This window comes from Acomys russatus, chromosome 28 (assembly GCF_903995435.1).
Source record: "Acomys russatus chromosome 28, mAcoRus1.1, whole genome shotgun sequence".
NCBI lineage: Eukaryota > Metazoa > Chordata > Mammalia > Rodentia > Muridae > Acomys > Acomys russatus.
Window position 1 is genome coordinate 41,516,521 of NC_067164.1, and position 22,752 is coordinate 41,539,272.

The 22,752-nt window shown below is 44.9% G+C and overlaps 1 protein-coding gene across 3 annotated transcripts in view; it reads right to left on the reverse strand.

The window, feature by feature from the left end:
- Positions 1–6,506, reverse strand: part of Hfm1 (helicase for meiosis 1) — an 80,910-nt gene extending 74,404 nt beyond the window's left edge. For all 3 annotated transcript variants that reach the window (XM_051170520.1, XM_051170521.1, XM_051170518.1), the window contains exons 1-3: positions 6,436–6,506; positions 5,201–5,313; positions 3,605–3,905 (exon numbers count right to left, since the gene is read on the reverse strand). In XM_051170520.1, coding sequence (XP_051026477.1) covers positions 3,605–3,905; positions 5,201–5,313; positions 6,436–6,506 — 485 coding nt within the window. The remainder of the gene's footprint in view (positions 1–3,604; positions 3,906–5,200; positions 5,314–6,435) is intronic.
- Positions 6,507–22,752: the final 16,246 nt, after the last annotated feature.

The following is a 22,752-nucleotide window of genomic DNA, read 5'->3' on the forward strand; positions in this document are numbered from 1 at the left end:
TTTTCATTTCACCTGATTTTAGGAATGTTTTATTTTTACTTGATTCAGAAATGTTTTGTATCTTCTTCAGTCTTTGTTCATGTATGCTCTTTAGTTTCTCTTGCTGTTGATTTCTAGTTTTCTTCTATTGTGGTCACATAGAATATAATTGTTTTAATTTTTATACATTTGTTAAGATATGCTTTGTGTCCTGCTATGGAAAATGTTCCATTGGCTGCTGACAATGGACATTCTGTGGTGTTTGCATGGAGTTTCTGTAGATGTTTGTGAGTTCTTTGATCTTTGATTCCATTTAAATCAGATTATTCTTTGTTCATATTCTGTTAGAAGGACATATTTATTTGTGAGAGAATGCTGAAGTCACCCACCTACCATTTTGTTGGAGTTAAGCTGTTTCTTTGTATCCAGTAGTGTTTTATGAAACTGGAGACAGATTTTCAGTGTTTAAAATCATATCTTCTTGATATACTGCTTCCTTAATTGGTATGAAGTGTCCTTTTATCTCTTCTGATTTTGGCTTGACATCTGTTTTGTCTGATTTTAGAACGGCAATGTCTGTTAGCTTCCTAGTTCCATTTGCTTGGAAAGCCTTTCCCTATCCTTTCACAGTAAGGCTGCACTTGTCTCTGATGGTGAAGTGCGTTTCTTGAAGGTATCAAACAGATCCCGCTTTTGTCTTTCCTTTATTGGTATTAGTATTAGTACTGCTACTGCTACGATGATGATGGTGTTTATTTTTTTGTGACAGGGTCATGCCATGTAGCTCTGGCTGCCCTGAAACTTACAATGCAGACCACGCTAGCCTTGAACCTATAGAGATCCGCCTGCCTCAACCTCCCAAGTGTTGGGATTAAAGGCATGTACCACTACACCCATCTCTATCTCTGGAACTTTTTAAACAAAATCTAGTCTATTTGTCTTTTTATTAGGAAATTAATATTCTTAATATTTAATTACTGAAATATGTGCATTATTAATTACTTTCATTTTGCTGTTTTGTGGTGTTTGGTGTTTTCTTATTCTTCATTTACTTAACTATTGTTGCTGTGTGGGTTTTTCTTCCTATAACCTTATGGATATAGTTATGTTTCTCTGTATCTAGAATTCCTTCCAGTATCTTATATAATGCTGACTTAGTAGCATGCATTCTTTTACTTTGTTTTCATTGTGGAACGTCTCTTTCTGGATATAGTAATCTGTATTGGTAGTCAGTGACTTTGAGAGATTGAAACACTTCATTCCATGGCCTCTTGCTTTTAAAATTCTATTGATAAATGTGCTATTGTTCTGGTGGACTTATTTTATGTCTTTGTTATTATAGTTAGTGTTATAAATAGCAAATGCTCAGAGGGTCAAAGCACAAGCTAAATATGAAATGCGGTGAACAATGAATAATAATCTCAACTCTAGCGATTTTAGGAAATAGAGAAGCACCGGCCGTGCTGTGCGTGTTAAGGCAGAAGCTGCTGGGTGTGACAGTGAACGAGGGAAAGAAGGGACCAGACAAAGACAGAGGAGGCAAAAGGAAACAGAAACAGGTAACGAAAGAGACAGGGCGTAGCCCTGAGTAAAGAGAGGCGGGGAAAAGGCATAAGGAAACACACAAGCCGGATCTGACCTGACATCTTCCTCCCCCAGCACCAGCCTCTGTGTTACCAGAAGGTGCCATGCAAACTCCCAAAAAGAGGGGCAGCCAACAGTCTTACCAGCATGACACCTCCGACCAGAGTGACCAGCAAACGCGATAACCCCAAGGGTGCAAGCAGCGCCTCACACCTGTTGGCGGCCTCACTTCTCTCATTGGTTATGAGACCCACTGACCAGAAAAGAAATCATGCTGCTACAGGAAACCTCACCAACTGCCCTGGGCTAGTGACGCTACGGATCTTGATGGAGAACCTAAAACCACTTTACTAAACCAGCATGATTCCTAACATCCTTCGAGACACTCGTCAGTCCTTATGCCCACAGGCAAGTGTAGCCCCCACTCGTCATCAAGGTAACTTCTCTTCAACAGACTGACACCATCAATGAAAAATACAAGTAATAAAATGCAGAGTTGTGGAGCCCAGTTCCAAAGGCTGCATCTGCCACACAGTCCCAAACCTCAGTCTCAGGGAACACTGTGGAAGAGAGAGTGGAAAGACTGTGAGAGGCAGAGGATCCGGGAGTTTGTTCTGAGAATATGCTACCTAGGAATGTGAGAAGCTGCACACATAAAGTCTCAGCAACACAACTGACACACATATGGGGGTGGAAAAGTCCAGGCCAGGGGGCCTCAATCCTCCACAGCGGTAAGGAATCCCAAGAACGGGACAGTCTTCCCCAGGCAAGAGCACATCAGCTAGTTACCCAGTACCAAGTGGTCAGCCCCGAAAACACACATGCAAGTAACATAATCAGACTCAACAGGTTATACTTATGTATTTAGGAATACATGTGTGTGTGTGTGTGTGCGTGTGTGTGCGTGTGTGTGTGTGTGTGTGTGCGTGCGCACGCATGTATAACAACACATAATGAAAACAGAGACTAAGCTTTTGGAAAAGAGCAAGGAGGGGTATACTGGAAGGGTTAGAGGGAGGAAAAGAAGGGAGAAATAATATAATTTATTATAATCTCAAAAAATAGAGGAAATAATATTTTAAACAAGAAATACAGTCACAAATGTAAGCTAAAATAATCCCAGCTCCAGGAGGCTAAGGCATAGAAACTCCCCAAACCAAGAGAGAACAGGTGCAAAGTGGACAAAACTAGCCTGCTAAAGTACATCTTTTCTGTTTTCAAGTTATTTTTCTTGAGATATAGCAGCAGTAGGAAGCTAACACATGTGAGATCATATAATCTATATAGTTAAGTCTCTGTCCCTGGCTTGTCTCGTTATTATTAATCTAATCATCCACTGACTGATGGAAAGGGTCTTTCTGGAGTATAACATAAAATATATCATTTGGAACCACGCACAGCAGCACACGTCCTCAACGCCAGACCTCAGGAGGTGAAGGCAAGATTTCTGCACTTTTGAGCTCAGCCTAGTCTACATAGTGAGTCCCAGTGTACAAGGGCTGCACAGTGAGATCCTGCTTAAAAATAAAACCACTGGCATATGTATGTCTATGTATAAGCACACACATACACGCACGCACACACGCACGGGCATACACACACAAATTAAGGTTAACTAGAAGTAGGTTTAGCACTGTTTTAAAATGAAGCAATAACATTTTTGCTTTCAGTTTTAACTTTCAGTATGGCTAAGTATTAATGGACAAAGCCCACCTAAACAAAAACTGAGATTCCTCAGTACACTTTAAACACTAAAGGGTACTGATGAGAAGTTTGAGTCTTTGCTGTAACAATAACTGTCACACTACAAAGCATGTGATGAGTTAGTTTTGTTACTCACTACCCATGCCTCCACAGTAACTCTTAAGCTCTGGAAAGGCAAGAAGCTAAGATTCCTTTGGGCGGATCCCAGGTCTGTAATGTGGAGCATGTGAGTATGCGCTGCTTCTGTTTCCTCGCCCACTGCTATTGCACTTAGTGCTTTTCAGTGTGCACTTACACTCAGCTGTGCTCAGGGAGTAGGGTGTAGCTAGTCACTTACCTTGCTTTGAATGCTGATGTCCCCTTTCCTGTGTGTCCTGCAGCATTAGGTAATTTTGTGTCACCAAGACCATTCTTCGCAGGTGGACTCTCAGTGCCCATGAGGTTCTTATGGTTCTGAGAAGAACCATAGAGCAGCTTGCCAGCTGTGTGTGACCCGCCTTTGTTACTTGATCCTCCTAAAGTTAGGTAATCCTGTTTATGTACACTATAAGGAAAATGGAATTTCTGTGTTGGTAAATTCTTGTCTTCATTAATGATCTTCAAATTTGATGTTAACATTTTTGGACTCTTTCCTTGACCTAGGAGAAAAGAAGTATATTAATTACTAATTATTATATGCGCTTCAGGAAAATTTTTTTCTAAATAATAATAAAAAAATTCAATTAAAAGACTCTAAAGAGGCCTGTGACATGGTTCAGTGGGTAAAAGTCTCTGCTGTCAAGCCTCACAACCTGAACTCTATTCCCAGAACCACAACATGGAGAAAGAGAAGCAAATCCTACAAGTTGTTCTCTGGCCACACAAACACCATGGCAGACCTGCCCTCTACCCTGTGCACGCGTCCGCGCGTGCACACACACACACACACACACACACACACACACACACTTACTACATTAATATAAAATCAGCCCGTTAATAAGATAATCTGTACTTCTGTAGTGTGAAATACAGATGGCTATTTCTGGAGACAGAGGCAGGCTGACTTCTGTGAGTTTGAGACCAGCCTCCTCTACATGGTTAGTTTCAGGCTAGCCGAGGCTAAACAGCGAGGGCCTGCATTAAAAAAGAGGAAGCTTGTATAATTCATATGCAAACGTGTAAATTATCAGTCATAATAAAACATTAGCTTTGAATATTATCATATAAGAAACATACATTGTGCATGCGTGTTTGGGGGAGAATCTTTTAGGATTGGGAATGAGTGAGGCCCTCTTGTACGCTAAGCATGGGCTCTGCAGCATCACAAACCTGACAATGTTTAACATAATCCTGGCCTTCTGCACCTTGGATGCTTTTACTGACTACCCTTGGGAGGTCTGACTCTCAGAAAACCTGACCTTCCGTAAAGAACAAGGTGAAAGAGAACTGCAGCAGCGAGAGTTTAAGTAGAAACAGGAAAAACTATTCAGAAAGCAGCAGTACAGACAAGTGTGTGATGATTGTGCACTATGTGAATGTGTGCAGACAAGTGTGTAATAGTGATTGTGCCCTACGTAAATGTGCGTGTTTGTAGAAAAGGTTAATGGTTTAGATCTTGAGATTTGATGGGCATGTACAAATCTTTGACTTTAATCTACTAAAAAGGAAGTAGCACTTTACTATGTTAGCAGATATTTTTTTCCATTTGTTATTGAAAAATAAAATCATTCCTATTACATCTCAATTGCTATCCCATCCCGTGCATCCTCCCATTCCTCCCTCCCTCCCGCTTTCACCCCATTCTCGTCCCTATGGCTGTGACTGAGGGGGACCTCCTCCCCAGAATATGATGCTAGGGTATCAAGTCTCTTCTTGGTAGTCTGCTTAGCAGATATTTTTATGTTCACATAAACTGTATGAGCTTGGCTTCACAAGACACATGATACTTTACCTAATAGTTTATAACTTTCAATTTCTTCCTCTACCTCTTGAATATCTGGCATTTCTGAAATCCGTGGTGCTGGAGGGAGAAACCAATCTGGTGATTTTTCCTTAACTGGAAAGCTATGTAAGATACAAACGTGAGCATGTGTTAGCAAGGACAAGCTACCAAAAACATTTATTTCTTAAGCATTGCTCTTAGACAAACATCCCATAAACAAACTTTGTTGGCTTTGCTCTCAGTGTCCTTTTCCCGTGTGCCACTTTTGGGGCTGACGACACTGCTGTGTGTAGGATGCTACCTAAATGACAGCGGGAACTCCTCCTCCTCCTGCTCTCTGCACTCAGACGTCAGACTTTGAGCTCCTGCATACACTAATTCCTTGTGACATACCTCACCTGTAATCATGGGTCACCAACGTGTAAATGTCACCATTACTATGTTCTAGATTATCCCCATAACTTTTAAAAATTAATGCTCTAACAAATACTTTTTGGTCGAGAACTGTTCATAAATCACAGAAAAAGTAAGGCAGCAACAGAAACCGACAGTCTCTTAAAGGCTCTGGTAACCGATACAATTGTTGCCACATGTGGGGCCTTTACTCTCCTGGTCGTTTAGCTGTGACCCTGTTAACTGATAGTGCTTAAATTTTTCTTTTCCAACCAAAGTGTCCTTTCTTTTATTACTACGAAAAAGACGCAGGGCGACAGGAAATATAACTGAGAAGAGCAGCACACGTCATCCCGGCCTAGCCTCCACCCCAGTGCTCGCCCCTCTCCTTCAGATTTAGGGGCCTCAGCTTTCTGAAGTGGAGGTTTAAGGCAAGGTCTACGCCGCTGTATGATCCCACCAGGACTTCCTAAAGCAACAGCTTCCAGCTCTGAGCAAAAACATCTCTGTGAGTTTTACCAACTGCTTATCTCGGGTGTTTTCCAACAGCCGTGCTACCTGACTGAAGCGCAGTAAATAGTGACCATCATCTGCGCTCCTCATTCAGGTCGGGAGCTGTTTCCTTTCGTTTGCTCGGCCCCATCCTGCCTCACTCTCATAACCGCTCGGCCCCGTCCTGCCTCACTCTCATAACCACACACGCAAGGTCTCCATTACATCTGAATTCTGAAAAGTCAATCTGATGATCATTTATTTATTTATTTTTAGGTACCAGAGGAAATATCAAAAGTTCCTAAAATTATAAAATTTAAAATAATACATTAGATAAGCCTCCTTTAAGGCACACTTACATTTCAGTTTCATCTCGGCTACTGAAAAACGAGTTATCCATGGAAAAAAGACAATCATTTGATTTCAACATTGTTGAAAAACAGACTTTGTCTGAAATCTATAAGATAAGAAAAAGGTAGTTTATATTCATTTTCAAGAATGTAAAAAATGTTTTCTGGACAAGTAATAAGAATAATTAATTTCCTACAATGCTTTCTAAAATACAGTCACAGACAATTCTGTGAGCTTCGACTTTTGTAAATTCCTTGAAATGCCTCAGGAATGAAAAATATTACCCCCTGATCATCCATGGGTTTTCCTACATGTGTCCCATTCTTAAAGCTGTACCAATGCTTAGAATGTACCTCCACTCTTCACCTGGAACATCCTAATTCATCCGTCAGCGTGTAGCTCACCGTGGTTAAGGTGGACAGTGTTCCTTTTTATATGAATTACCCATCCCCACTACACACCAAGAGCATATGTCAACAATACAGAGACTTCTCTAACAAAGACATAAAACACACGTAGGAGCAACTAGGATGAAGGTACTTCCAGTGCACGGCTTAGTGAAACGCCACAGGAGACAGGCTAAATCCTGCACGCAGTTTAGGACAGCAGTTATCGCTGAACCAGAATACCATGGGTTTTTCACTGTTTTAGTTATCTGGTTCACTACCCCATGTTCATTTATTTATTTATTTACTTTTTACTCTTCTTGGTCACAAAAAAAAAAAAAAAAAAAGAACTAGCAAAAACTAAAACAAGTAAATATGATTCTACAAATGTCACAGCAACTTGACTGCACAATATGCAGAAGGCAAGAAACACGGCGCAGAAAGTACAAGGGAACCACTCAGAAATACCGTAGCAGGTCTTTACATCTATTATGTAACCAATTTCAGAACCTTAAACATTATCTGGAAAAACTATGCTAATCAGCATGGTCTTCATTGTCCATGAAGATGCAAAATGTCTGTTGTCCAGTTTCTTAATGATATTTTAATGAACGAAAGGTGAAACTCATCAAGCCATGTTCATACAGTTCTCCCACCTCAGACGTAAGTAGAAAACCTTGTTACAAACATGTATGCCCAAATCCTTTATTCTAAAAGACAGTAGGAATAAGACCACAAAACAATTAAAACCATTTAAAATGTTACATTATACAAAAAGATCTCCCATATACATAGCAAATATTGTCACAAGAATGTTTTTTTTTTCTGGATCGAGTACAAAAATCAGTGTAACTTATTTTAGTTCAGAATAAAAACATCACATACATTTTAGTTCTTATGTACTCTGAGTTTTAAAAAAAAAATTCATTTAAAAATTTCCATCTCTCAATCTTGTATTGCTACCTTTCTTTCTAAAGTTCATCTGTAATTGTAACTGTGTGTTTAGTTGTTTCTCCCTGGAAAGCACAGATGTTTTTTTTCTTTTTGATGTGTTTCAATAACCTAGAACAGTTCCTAGAACAGACATACAGAAGATGATCAATAAAAAAAAAACACGTTGTGGAGTGAATGCACTAGCAACCAATTTATACAAAATAACTGTAACTAAACCAATTTCAGTCAATTTTCCTCTGCCAGTTAAGTTTAAATTTTTGAAAACTTTTTTCTAGCTCAAGGATTCATGTTGTCAGTCCTACCATGAAGGCTCTAAACGACGATGAACTTAGAAATTTCACGATGTAAGTAAATCCTTAAAATCAGTCCTCATTACATTGTAGTGGAAGAGGACACATTTTTAAATAAATATTTTAGGTTTCGATTCAAATGTTGTAAACGTGTTCTTACTTCCGAGCCACGTGCGTGGCTGCGGCCTGTGTCCAGCTGGGGGAAGGTGGAGGCAGGAGATCAGTGTCAGGTGCTCCCGGCGTCGTTCCCCCGCGTGTGCGAACTCCTGTGTGTGCGTGTGCATGTGTGTGCTCCTGTGTGTGCGTGTGTGTGAACTCCTGTGCGTGCGCGCGGCTGTGCGTGTGTGAACTCCTGTGTGTGCGTGTGCATGTGTGTGCTCCTGTGTGTGCGTGTGTGTGTGAACTCCTGTGCGTGCGCGCGGCTGTGCGTGTGTGAACTCCTGTGTGTGCGTGTGCATGTGTGTGCTCCTGTGTGTGTGCGTGTGTGTGTGAACTCCTGTGCGTGCGCGCGGCTGTGCGTGTGTGAACTCCTGTGTGTGCGTGTGTGTGTGAACTCCTGTGCGTGCGCGCGGCTGTGTGTGTGTGAACTCCTGTGCGTGCGCGCGTGTGTGAACTCCTAGGCCGCGGCTCCCTACACCTCACACAGGAGTGGCTCACGCGGAGCCCCCCCACACCCCACACCCACTGCCGCGTGGAGGCCACGGCGACCGCTGGCGGCCTGCGTCCTCACCTGACTCGGCCGTGCACCTGCCCCGAGGCCCGCGCGCCCCTCACGCCCACCTCACCCGGGTCCGCGCCTCAGGCCTAGTGCGCGTCCCAGCGCGCATGCGCCTCACGGCCTCGGGCCCTAGCTGCTCACGTGGTCTTCACGCCCTTGGCCCCAGGGATCACATGGTCCTCATGTCCTCGGCCCCCAGTGATCACGTGGTCCTCATGCCCAGGACACCCAGTGATCACGTGGTACACACACACACACACACACACACACACACACACACACACACACCCCAGTGATCACGTGGTCCTCACGCAGGCGGCCCCAGTGATCACGCGGTCCTCACACCCCCCCCCCACGCCCCAGTGATCACGTGGTCCTCATGCCCACAGCTCCCAGTGATCACGTGGTCCTCATGCCCACAGCTCCCAGTGATCACGTGGTCCTCATGCCCACAGCTCCCAGTGATCACGTGGTCCTCATGCCCACAGCGCCCAGTGATCACGTGGTCCTCACGTGGCGCCCAAGCCCCTGGAAGGCGGCCGCTGGGATGATGAAGCGAACACCTTCCAGTGGAGCTTCCTTCCCCTGCGCCTCCTCCTCCCGCACCCGGCGGCTGCACAGCCAACCACGCTGGCCCGGCACAGCTCTCCGAGCAGCGGACGGCTGAGCTCGAACCTTCCACGCAGAGGCAGGTCAGCAAACCGGCACAGGCACGTGCTGCACATCACGGTGCTCCCCGGGCTTCCCCTGCGCCTGCCCGGCTCCTCTCCACCTTCTTCTGTTTCCCTTAACTGACAGCGACACTGCTTTTGTTGTTGTTATTTTTAATGATACAATTAGGAAAAAAAACTGTGCATTTAAACACTTCGAACAGATTTCCATTATATTTGAATATCTACTGTTATTTAGGGTAGATATAAGGTATACAAAGGGCGTTTTCTCTTTTGAGTGTACTCTTTTGCTTTTTGTTTTTTGTTGTTTGTTTGTTTGTTTGTTTTCTCGAGACAGGGTTTCTCTGTGTACCCTTGGCTGTCCTGGAGTGGCCGCGAACTCACAGCGATCCTCCTGCCGCTGCCTCCCGAGTGCTGTTGAGTCGACTCTTAAGTGGCAGCGTCGCCTCGCCACACAAGTCACACGCGCGGGTCACAGAAAACAGCGTATGTGGCACAGCGGCCTCGGGAGCAGCTGAGATTTGTGCATCCAAGGCGCCTGCACACTCTGAATTTCCAGACACAGCTGAATGACCCTTTCCAAACAAACTGCAAAACCTTTTTTTTTTTTAAAGGCCTCACAAACAGCGTATCTCTGGCGAAATTTCTCAGAACGTTCCTAATCTGTTTTTCATACCTGCATTCTAAAATAGAGTAAAAATCTTGAGCCAAATAAATATTTTAAACTCCTTAATTATGCTGCAGATTCTATAATAATTAGCTTCCTTAAGATTAAAAAAAACCAACAACAACAAAAACAAAAAAACAACAGGACCGGTGGCTGCTCTTCCAGGGGGGCTCAGGTTTGGTTCCCAGCTGCCGTGAGATTGTTGGAGGATGTTTTTTGTGCACTGGGCGTGCGAACTGCTGACTCCTGCACCCAGAGACCTCTCTGCAGTCCAGACTCTGGTATTGTCTTCACTGCGATGAGGAAGGCGCAGAGGGAAGCAGCCACGTCAGTATCCTCGGGTTAGAATATAGCTAAGTGTCTGCCCAGCTGTGGTGCCTGAAACTTTTATTAAATATTAAAGTCTCCGTGTCATTATTCAGAGCAAGGGCTGACCCAGAAAAACTGCACTTTTCCGTGGGATGGCTCCGGTTCTGAGAATCCTATGCCTTTCTCTGGTCTCTGTCTTGCACAGACATACATGTAGGCAAAACGCCCTCCCCGCCTCCCCCCAACTAATAATAAAATGAAGTTATTTTAAAGATTAAAAAGAATGGTCCTGGGCAGAGCCAGGGCGCTCACGTCGTTCATCCAGCCCCTGTGTCTCCTCCTTTTTTGCTCCTTACCTTGAGCAAAACGTAGTGAGTAAATCCTTCAATTTTGGGGTGGTCGGTCTATAAGGACAAGCTGCTGACAAACTGCCCTGGGAAAATAGGAAACCAGCTAGGAAGCTTAAGGCTTAAAGACTATCTAAAGACACAGGCCGGGGGAAGAACACCACGCTGTATATACCACACAGGAGAAAAAGACTCTGGAAATAGCTGGCTTCCTTCAAATCTTTAAGGGACTCTGGAAGCGGCATAAATATTCTTTGGCCTGACTTAAGAAAGCAGACCAATTGACGGGCAAGGAAGGACTGCAGCCAGGAAAAGTCATGAACAAGACGTAATTTTTTTTTAATCATAAAATTTATGGGTAAATAATTCATGTCGCTCAAACTGTATCCATTTACAATGCACAGCTCACGAGTTTTAACAGTTGCATATATTCAAGAAGTCACTGCCTTAATTGAAAACGCCACAGAACATTTCCAGGACCCCCAAGATTGACCTGCCCTGTCTGCCCTTGGCTCCGGGCAACCAGTGGTCCGCACTCCCCCCCCCCTTTTTTTCTTTTCTTTCTTTCTTTTTTTTGGGGGGGGGGGTTCCTAGACAGGGTTTCTCTGTGTAACCTTGGCTGTCCTGGACTCACTTTGTAGACCAGGCTGGCCTTGAACTCACAGCGATCCGCCTGCCTCTGCCTCCTGAGTGCTGGGATTAAAGGCGTTCTGTAAGGTACGCTTTGCATTCTGTGTCAACGCAATCGCCTTGGGTCTGGTTTCTTTCACTCAGCCTTGTCCCTATTGGTTTTTTTGTTTGAATGTTTGTTTTTTGTTTGCTTGTTTTTTGGTTTTTCGAAACAGGCCTCTTAGCCCTTTGGATAAGGGCTGTGTGTTCATTAGTACTGTGGACTAGCACAGCCCTGGTATGGGTACGCTGCAGTGTGTCTGTCCATTCAGTGTTAGAGGTGTTAGGTTTGCAATTTGGGTTTATTAGGAGTAAGGCTAGAGGAGGTTTTTGTTTGTTACATTTCTATTTATTTTGTGCATGCGCAGGTGGGGAGGGGTAAACCCTGAGCCACTGTGCCATGTGGCTGTGCGGGACTGAACCCAGACCGTCAGGCTGGGCGCCATCCCTCCAGCCCCTGTGTACACGTGTTTGTACGGCCGTAGGCTTCCGCTTTTCTTGTATTTTGGACTAGAATGACTGACTGTGCAGTTGTAAATGCTTCGCTTTTTAAGAAAGTTCTATGGTCTGGTTAATTTTCAGCTGGGCGGCAGTTTGAGCTGAGTGGGCCCTGTGGGCTCCTGTGCCGCCATGCTTGATTCCTCCTGAGAAATGATTTGGGAAGGATTAGGAGGAGGACGTTGGCCTTGTTGAATGAGGCGTTGCCCAGGGGTGTGGTGGGGGGAGTGGAGTGGGCTTTAAAAATTTCGAAAGCTCCCAGAAGGATCAGGGTCTCTCCTTCCCGTCCCTCCCCCTCCCTCCCTCCCTCCCTCCCTCCCTTCCTTCCCCCCTTCTCCCGCCCTCCCCCCCCTCCCTCCCTTCTTTCCCCCCTTCTCCCACCCCCTCTCCCTCCCTCCCCCCTCCTCTGCCTGCTGCCTGTGGATCAGGATGCAAAGCTCTCAGCTACTGCCCCGACACCCTGCCTTCCTGGCACAGTGAGGACGCACTAGCCCACTGAAGCAATAAGCACATCCTCAGTTAAGTGCTTTCTTTCATGAGAGCTGCCTTGGCCATGGTGTCTCTTCACAGCGGCGGTAACTAAGTCAAACTTCCCCTCTTTGCTAGTTCCAGTGGTTACAACGGCATCTTTTCATGTCTCACATAATTAAGAAAATTAAAGATCTTTCCATTTGCTCCACACAGCCTTACGAGCGGTGATCTTGTTGAGTCTTTGTTCTGAATACCAGTCCTTCGATAATGTTTTCACCTACACTGTGGCTTCTTCCTTTTCCTCTTTAAAAACAGGAAACATTTTATTTGGGGAAAAGTTGAGTTTAACGATTGTTTAACTTTGTGGGTTTTGCCAGCCACAAGTTGGCAAAGGTTTTCCTACATTGTTTTCTGGTAGGTTTGTATGTTCAGCTTTATCTTTAGGTCTTCCACACAGTTGAAAGACTTTTTTCATTTTTAAAAGAACTTTCTGCACCGTGTGAGGTAAAAGTAGACTGTCTTTGTTGTTTTCATACAAACACTTCATGTTTCTAGAAGTACTTATTTTCCTTTCCCTAATGAATTTTTGGGAAAACTTTGTTGAAAATAAAGAAGCTATTTATGATTCAGTTTGGAGACCTAATTCTATTAATGTATATTTATCTCATGCCTATATCCAAAGTATATCTTTGCAGTTAGTGTATGCTTACAGTCAGCAGATAGGTTTTTTTGTTGTTGTTGTTGTTTCGTTTTTGTTTGGTTTTTCGAGACAGGGTTTCTCTGTGTAGCCTTGGCTGTCCTAGACTCGCTTTATAGACCAGGCTGGCCTCGAACTCACAGGGATCCAGCAGATGGTTTTTAACCTCTTGTGATCATCTTCATTTCTCTGTTGAAATATTTAAGTCCATTTTCATTTAATGTGATTTTTGGTTTGTTATTTTCATGTTTACTACTTTGCTAATTTCTGTATGTCATCTCAATTGCTTGTTTCTCTGTTTTCCCTTCTTTCAGATTAATTAGTCTTAGATTTTGGTTTTTAGTTTATATCAGCTTTTTATAGATTATTTTAGCACTTTCTTTGGATATTTTTGTGCATTATTAAATTGTATACAGTTTGTTTAGTGGTAATATAGTAACTTGCGGCCATTACGCCCCTTTTCTTCCGTGTCCACCATTCGACATGCTGTAGTTACTGTATTACTCCTACATACGTCTTCATTTTCATTTTCAAGTATGTGTGTGGTATGCGTTATATATGGGTACACGTTCACTTGAGTGTAATGTGTGTGAAAGTCCAAGGTTGGTGCTGGATTCATCCCTGATTGCCCTTGCACAGATATGACTAGCCTCATGTTACAATGAACTGTATCTGTTCCATCTAGGAAGCCAATAACTGACACAAAGAGACCGAAAGGTCATTCAAAGCTGCAAGCACTACCCCGGGCAGAATCTAAACTGCTACTAATCTAACAATAAACTAAAATAAACCACTCTAATCCTCATATCCTACATAGATCCCAAGCACTTGCCGATCTGATCCTTCTGGGGCCTTCTCTCTTCCAACTCCCTCCCTCAACTGTCAACTGTCAACTCCCGGCTCCTCCCCCTCTCTCAGAAATCCCGCCTTCCACTTCCTGTCCTTCTGCCCAGCTGATTGGCTAAACAGCGCTTTATTGACAGTTGTTACACCCACTCAAGACATTCCTCCGCAGTCTCTCTGGCTACCTTACCTGGGAATTTCTTGTCTCTGACTTCCAAAGCTTTAATAACAGGTGAGACACCCAGCACTTACATGAGATTTGAAGACTATATGCTCACACTTGCAGAGCAAGCAAGCACTCTGACTACTAAGACATCTCTGTAGCCCTAGGCAGGGTCTCTCTGTGTAGCCTTAGCCGGCCTGTAGCTAGCTGTGTAGAACAGGCTAGCCTCTAACTAATACAGATCCACCTGCCTCTGCTTCTCAAGTGCTTTGATTAAAGGTGTGCGCTACCATCCCCCCTTTTAAAAATATATGTTTAAAACTATTTATACAATTTTATACAATAATTATACATTTTTGCTTGTCAGAAATCATGTATGTTTTAGAGAAACTCACCTACCTTAGTTTTCTACACTTCCCCACACAGTTAACATGTCTCTCGGTCAGTTCTTCCCCTTGGTCAGGTTTCAGGCTGATGGGGAAACTTTTCCTTAGGGGCTCCTCACCTGAAAATACATTTAATTTTGCCTTCTTTTCAAAGTATTATTATATTGTTGTTGTTTTGTTATCTGAGAAAGAGTTGGTCTGTAGGTAGCCTTGAATTCATTGGAATCCTCTCTCAGCCTCCAAAGTATTATTTTTTTATTATTTTTCTTTTTTGGGTATAGCTCTCAGTTAGGTTTTGTTCTTTTAGCACTTTGAAAATGTTTTTGTTGATTAGTTTTATGTCAACTTGACACAATCTAGAGTGATCTGACAGGCAGGATCCTCAATTGATAAAAGGCCTCGGTAAGATTGAACTATAGGCAAAACCTGTAGAACATTTTCGTAATTAGTGATTGATGAGGGCAGAGCCCAGTCCGTCGTGGGTCGAGCCACCCTGGGCTGATGGTCGTGGGTTCTTTCTATTAGAAAGCAGGCTGAGCAAGCCACAGGGAGCAAGCAAGGAAGCAGCACCCTCCATGGCCTGCAAATCAGCTCCTGCCTGCAGGTTCTACCCTGTCTGAGTTCCTACGCTGACTTCCTTTAGTGATACCCAAGTTGCTTTTGACTAAGGCAGTGTTAGTGCATTATGTTATGTTTATTATATTATATTTGCTATATTATACTGTACCACTGTGGTTTCGGACAAGAAGCCTTTGACGTCTAAGCCATGGCTGCCTCATCCTGAGTGTGTCAGTTTCCCCTGAGGTAAGCGTAGCTCCCTTTGGGTTTTAGCATTTTAGCTTAGGTTTCTCAAAGGTTTCCTGTTGGTGTCTACTGAACTCCCGGAGCCTAAAACTCCTCAGGTGTTTAAGACGCTCCTATCCTCGTTTCTTCTTATCCTTTGCTGCTCTGATTTCGCTATTAATGTTTTCCAGCTCTCCTTCACCCTTCTTCAGGTGTTGCTGTTTCTATCAGGCAGCATCTGTTTTATGACAGGTGCTCCGTTCTCTCCACTCTGACAGGGCATTGAATTTATAATCTCATAAGAATGATGTTCATCTGGGAGGAAATGTTTGTGTCTGGCAAGATACTGTTGGCTACTCACGCTGCTCAAGCGGCACAGGACTCCCCTTGTAAGCCCTCAAGGCTGGAAATGCCATTACGACAGAGAGGCCTCGGGGAGGGGCCTGGCTGCCGGAGCCCCTCAGGCAGGGGCCTGGCCACTTTCCTGCCTTGGGCTTAGGGGTTGGTGGGGATTTTTTTGTTCAGACTTTTCACCTAAAATTGACGTAATCTAGGAAGGGTCCTACTGAAGGGCAGTCACGGAGGCTGTGGCAGTTGTGGAGGCTGGCCACTTCTCTGCCTTGAGGATTTGCAAAGTATATGAAGTATACACAGCAGGCAAACCAGACTTACATTAAGTGTTACCTACTAGTAAACCATCAGAGGCAGCGGATGTGAGTGTCTTACATAATACTAGATTTATATGAAACTTTCTGGAAGCAGCGAAACCGCTGAGCAAAACCACTCCGTGGGTAGAAAACTGCTGGCTGCCTCATGAAAGCAGAGAGCAGTGGCTTTGTGGGAGAGCCACCATCTTACTATGGTAGTCAGCAGGGTGAGGCTTTGAGCTGATCCTGGCTGTGGGGCTTAGCGAGGAGTTAGATGCATTTTGCCTGAGGTAGTTGACCTTTTGGGGCCGAGAAAGTAGTGACTTTCTGACAGAGACCCACATTGTGAGATTTCTGAGGTACGTGGTTTAGGTTTCTATCTGGGGGCTGGAGAGCCGGCTCCGTGGCTAAGAGCACTGGCTGCCATGAAGTCTGCAGAAGATCCAGGTTTGATTCCCAGCTCCCTGTGGCAGGTCACACCTGGCTGTAAACCCAGGGAATCCAGTGCCCCCTGCTGCCCTCTGCAGGCATCTCACGCACATGGCACACAGATGTACATGCAGGCACGCCATTCAGAAAAATACATCAAGTTGTGTGTTTTTGGTGTTTTTCTTTTGTTTGGGTTTTGGGGGGGGAGGGGCATTATCTTAGGACACTGTCATCGGCACTGCTGTCTGGGGGCCTGCTTTGTGACCTAACAGTTTCTTAGCAGTCAGTGGGACACCTCAATATTCTCTTTTTCTTTTAAATTTTTTGATACAGAATCTTTCTGGATATCCCAGGCTGACATCAAACTCACCATGTAGCCAAGGCTGGATTTGAAGCTCACTGTGTAGCCAAGCCTGGCTCAAATTCATGACAATTCTCTGGCCTTAGCCCCCCAGACACTGGAATTACAGGCATGTGTCACCACACCCAACTTTTATTTTCTTAAATTATCTACATTATCTTAATGACTTTATTTATAAAAGGATACAAGGAACTCAAATACATAGGTTAATAAATCCTGACTATTTAAAGATAAATGGGAATTCGGAATAAAAACTTCCTAAATTTGTAGAGTACATTTCAGATAGTAATTTTCAAATTTTGAAATTGTTTTATAGCAAGCGATGTATACACCTTCAGTCTAAATAAAGTTCAGCTCATGTTATGTGTACGTGCATGCGTGTGTGTGTGTGTGTGTGTGTGTGTGTGTGTGTGTGTGTGTGTGTGTATGTGCGCATGCGCGCGCATGTGCAGACTTGAACCCAGGATGTTCTATTGGGGAACTGTACTACATTCCTAGTGGCTATATATTATTGCTTTAACAATATATATAAATTAATCTTAACAATTCTGTTTACCCCTCTACTCTCTGTAGGTGAATATTGCCAGTTATTCATTAAAATCCATCTTGTCATCTTCCATACAAATATGGTTGTGACTGGGCACACCATGCTAGGGGTGGGATGAATAACTTCACCCACAGCTGAGTGCAGCAGCCAAGGAGCTCCAATGCGCCTGAGCGCCTGCCAATAAAACCTGATGAAGGTGGAGGCGCTGTGTCTGACTCACACCCTAAGATGCGACTGGTCTCCACCAGCTAGATCCTGCAGTGGCCCTGCGTGCCTATGCAGAGGCAGCAATGCCTTTCAGAAAAGACATACAAGCAAACACTAGCAGTGCAACACATGGGTGGGCCAAGCTAGAAAGGACCACGTGCAGGCTCTACAGGGTCACAGAGGAGGGCAGCCTCGTCCATCTGAGAGGGAGACGGAACTCTTTCCAATCTACCTCGATATGCAGCGTGTAGTCTCCAGCACAGAGAAGAGTCACTGCTCAGCCAGGCATTTCTTCATTCACACACACACACACACACACACACACACACACACACACACACACACTTTTGTATAAGACAGTCATAATATAGCCAGGCACAGTGGTGCACGCCTGTGATCCCAGGACTTGGGGAGACAGAGGCAGGCGGATCTCTGTGAGCCTGGTCTACAAAGCAAGTCCAGGACAGCCAAGGCTACACAGAGAAACCCTGTCTCGAAAAAACCAAGAGTTGGGGAGGGAATTCATACAATAAACAAATGTGCATATGAAATGTAGCTAATACCAAACAGTGTACTTGTAACTTCGACCCTTGAACTTAGCCAAAGGGTCATGAGGTGGTAGTCATTCACACAGAAGATTCGTTTGCAAGCTCATTACTTTTTAAAACCTCAGCAAGTCTTTCTTTTATTCTAAAATGTATCTCCCACAACTCTGAGAGACATTTGAGGAGAATCAGCAAAGCTGGTTTTCTGTTGTTCAGGAGTCCTTTAATCATAGCGCTCTCGGAGCAGAAGGATGGGGTGGGAGCAAACCGCTTCAGGGAGCCAGCAGCTTTGGTGCGCTAAACCACAGTCCTGCAGCAAAGTCTCCTCACCACAGCTGCAGACCTTCTGAGTCGCGGCCTTAGCTTTAATGTTTTAAGCTCAGCACCTTAGGAGATGAGTGGGTCACTGGGCTCTCTCTGGATGATCCCTGCTTTGATGGCTGCCTTAGGTCCCGGGGTCTCAGCTCATCAGCTGCTGGGCTCACAGGAGCATTTCACGCCTGCCGCTGGGATGTGTGTAGGTTTCTGCCAAGCTCTCGGATTTAGTTTTCTCTCCGTGTGCTGCTTTGTTTCATCTCAGGGTTTAAAATAATTTTCTTATAAGTCCTCAAAACCATTTTTTTTTTGTTATTGGAGGTGGATAAAAAATGAGTAGAAATCGTATTATACTTAGCTTTTGACCTAAGCAGCACAATAGATCTTTTCAATTCTATAATCTTTACGGCTGAAAAGTTCATAGATTTTGATTTCTCACAAAAAAGAAAGTCAAGTTGTCTAAATTCTATTATGGAGAACTTACAGTCTGAAATAATGTCTTCCAAAATTTGCACATGGTAGGTGCTTAACAAGTTCATGTTGATAAATGTATAAGGAGCCTATGAAGTTCTTCTGTCTGTTCACAGAAGCATCACCATGCGAAAGTTACCCATGTACCTCTGCTAGACGCGGGGAGATTTCACTTAGTGAACAAATGATTTGCTTTTACCGTCTCACCGAGCTTGTCATTCGGAGAAAGGCAGTGAGGAGACACAGGCTGTGACTGGGCATGTGGGCGTTGGCAGCCCCTCGGCCTGTGTCTGTTCCTGTGTTGCGGCTTGTTGCTCCCAGACGCCATGGTGCTGCAGTTTCTTCACCTACAAAGCAGAAGCAGTGATACCCACCTGAAACGCTGTGGTGGGGGAACTGCGCTTACACAGTAGAGCCCAGCACAGTGACCACACGGCGAGCGCCGCTGGGTTATTAGTTGGCTTAACAGACTTCACCATAGAAAGGTGTGTCTCTTCACTCGTGTATTCTAAAGGAGTTGGCCCCTCCGTGTGCTATGAACACGAAAACACTCTTGTTCTCTCTTTCCATTTCCATGGAGTGTTGCGTGTATGTGAGTATGTGGGGGAGCACGTGTGTGTGCACCCATGCACGAGGAGGCCTGAGGCTGCTGCTGGTGGCCATCCACAGTCACCCGTGTACCCTTTCCATTGGCGCCTCTCTCCCCTCTCCCCACTTCTTCTCTCGCCATCTCTTTGTTGCCCCCGCCACGCCGTTCCTCCTTGAAGCTTAGCTTATGCTCTCACTTCTCAATGCAGAGATTCTTTCCGACCCCAACCTAAGCCTCCGCGCTGGGATCCAGAAACACCAATGCTGCACACACCACCGAGCCAGGACAAGAGAGTTCAAGGTGCTCATAACACACGTAAAGCGGATTCTCATCCTTCGGGTGGACGCTTTCCAAGGCAGTGGCCCCATTAGCCTGCTCTGCGACCTCCGAGCCAGTGGCTGGGGGCAGAGAGGTGACTACTCACATAGGCATTGCAAGAAGTCATGTTTGCAGATGAATTGCAGAGTCCAGAAGGCCTGCAGTGACGCCATGGGTGTCCTTGCTAGATGAAGGGATGCCAGCAGTAAGAGGCAGTGCGTTGTGACTCCGATGAGAGTCTCAAGGACGTAATTCTTTTACAGTACCCCACAGGGGTCCCCACAGACACCAGGCACTGGAAACCTACTACAGGGAGGGCACAGATGCCCAGGAAACACTTCTGAGAGAAGCAGTGATGCACAGGATTTTCAGCAATGGGTTCAACCAAGTAAAAGGAATAACACCTTTTCTGCTTCATTTCTCTTCTCTGTCCTCAAGCCGGGAAAGCCGGAGGAGGATGCGCAGGCGCAGGGCAGTAGGGAGGCTGCTGCTCCCCTGCCCTGATTCTTCCGTCACAGGAAAGTACAGGCTTTATAAGCAAAAAGGATGAGGCTGGCATTTAAGATAGCTAGGCTGATTGTCTGATGCCAGAAACTCATGCCTCTGCTGGAGATGCTGCTGAGAAAGCAAGGCAGGAGGGAAAGGAAAACCACCCCGTGTCTATTCCCCGGTGGGTTGAGATGCTCTGTAAGTGTTTATATTTCTGTCCCCAGCATAGAGTAACTGGTGTTTAACAGCTGCTTGATCAACAATCAATTGATAAATCTTGGTTATTTGGAATTATATTTTTCAGTTGGTATGTGTAAATCAAAATTTAAAAGTCAGTTACACTAGGGGCTGGTGAGATGTCCCGGCAATTAAGAGCACTGGCTGCTCTTCCAGAGGTCCTGAGTTCAATTCCCAGCAACCACATGGTATCTATAAAGGGATCTAATGCCCTCTTCTGGTATGTATGTGTGCATGCAGACAAAACACCTCTACATTAAAAAAAAAGTATGTAAATAAAAATTTTAAGAAAAAAATTTTTAAATGAGTTACACTAAAACTTAACCATTATAAGGCAAACTTACATGACTTACCATTAGTTTGATCAAAGAAACTCTAATACAGTCTAGTATGTATAAAGCACTCGTGCGTGCATGAGTGTGTGTGTGTGTTGTGAGATACGTAACCCAGGGTCTTGCCCATACCAACCAAGAGCTCTATTGTTGAGCAACAGTCCAGACACTCACCCTGTTGGTTTTATTTGTTTGTTTGTTTAGTTGGTTGGTTGGTTGGTTGGTCGGTCAGTCGGTTGACTGGTGGTGATGGTAGGGTCTTACTGAGCTAGACTTAGGCCAGCCCAGAACTTAATCTCTGTCCACTTTCTGTTACCTGTATATTTTTAAAAATATATTCTTTTTAATTAGAAGTGTGCATACATGTCTGTATGGGGGTGTGCATATCAGTGAAGATACCCATGGAGGCCAGAAAAAGGCACTGGATCCCTGCGGCTGGCGTTACAGGAGGGTGTGGGCCGCAAGATTTGGAAGCTATAAACTGAGCCAGGGCCAGGTTTGCTCTTAACAACGAGAGCCACCTCTCCAGCACTATGTATTTTTATTTAGATTCTAAACCGTAACTCCACACCCCCTTGTCCACGCCCCCTTGTCCACGCCCCCTGGTCCATGCCCGTGAAAGATATCTCTGATGTTGCCTCTTTCCATAGATAGCACCAACCTTAGCATCCTTCAAAACTCACCTTCTAGAATTGCAGGAGAAAAAAATAGTAAGCCCTCAAAGCCAGCACTACTTTTCTTCCAAAGCTTCCCTGTTTCTATATCCATGTGGACAACACAGCTTCTAAACTAGCAGCACCTATGTTCACGGCAAGATTTCAGGCATAACTAGGTGTCTCACTCAAATTCCAGATTTTCAAGATATGTGGGCTGGCTCAGTTTACGTAGAGATTCTACCTGGCCAGCTGGCTGTGGACAAGGCATAGACTTACGAATTACAAATACAGGGACATTCTCACGAGGAGCATCTCCTACGTGATCGCCTGCTCAGTCTGGACTTCTCTGTCCCACCCTAGCGCCCTCTCTCCTGCGGGCTGGGTCGGTGGCCCTGTTCCTGGCCTTGCAAGTTCCCCTGAGCATCTCTTCCTTAGGCGGTTCAGCTGTATGGTCCCACGGCAGGGGAGGGGTGGGGGGGGGGGGGGGGGGGGTGGAGGCAGACTGCATTGGGGGCCAATTTAGGATGGAATATGGTAGCTCAGCACACACGTGTTGTTGGTAACACTAAATGCATGATGACGTTTGGTTTACGCCTGAGCAGTTTTCACTGTGTGGTTGTATGGAATCTGTAAACAAAACACACTGAACCAGTCTGACCTCCTTCATGGCCTGATTTTTATTTTTAAACTAAAATACCAACAACTGTGTATTTTTAGGAGGGAAAAACATTCCAGTTATTTTTGCATGGGCTGAGTGAATTACAAAATACTCAGAAGTTTATTTACTGTATCCCTGAATCCAGCCTTTCTGAGGTGCGAGTAACCTGGGCTGAATTGCGAAGCCGGCTGTAATGTCTTGCCTCTAGGATCTGATGTCTTCTGGACAGTGCTGTTGCCGAGTACCGTGAGGTAACACATGTTTTGTGCGCTGTGGGAGCTCAGCGTAGTCTTCTGTCACAGACACAAAGTACTTTGGACCTTCGTTTTTCAGTTGTAAAAGCAACTTTATTCACCTGTTTCAGTTGCTGTCTGGGAGGCTGACTGCCTCCTCCTGCTAACCTCAGCCTGGCCCTGGAAGCTCCTGGCCTCCGTACAGTCTAACCCAGGCCTGGAACACGGTCAGCCTCTGAGACTCACTGCCTAACGAACTCACCCTTACTTGTTCTTTCTGAGCTCTGGGCTGCCTGGTTCAACTCAGCTGCTCTGGCTCAAACTCCTCTCCCAGCTGACTAATTCAATCTGGCTTCTCTCTCAGCTCTTGCATTGCTGTTTGTTCTCACACTAACCCAGCGGTCTGCTCTAATCTCCCGGCTCCTTCTCGCCCTCCTGC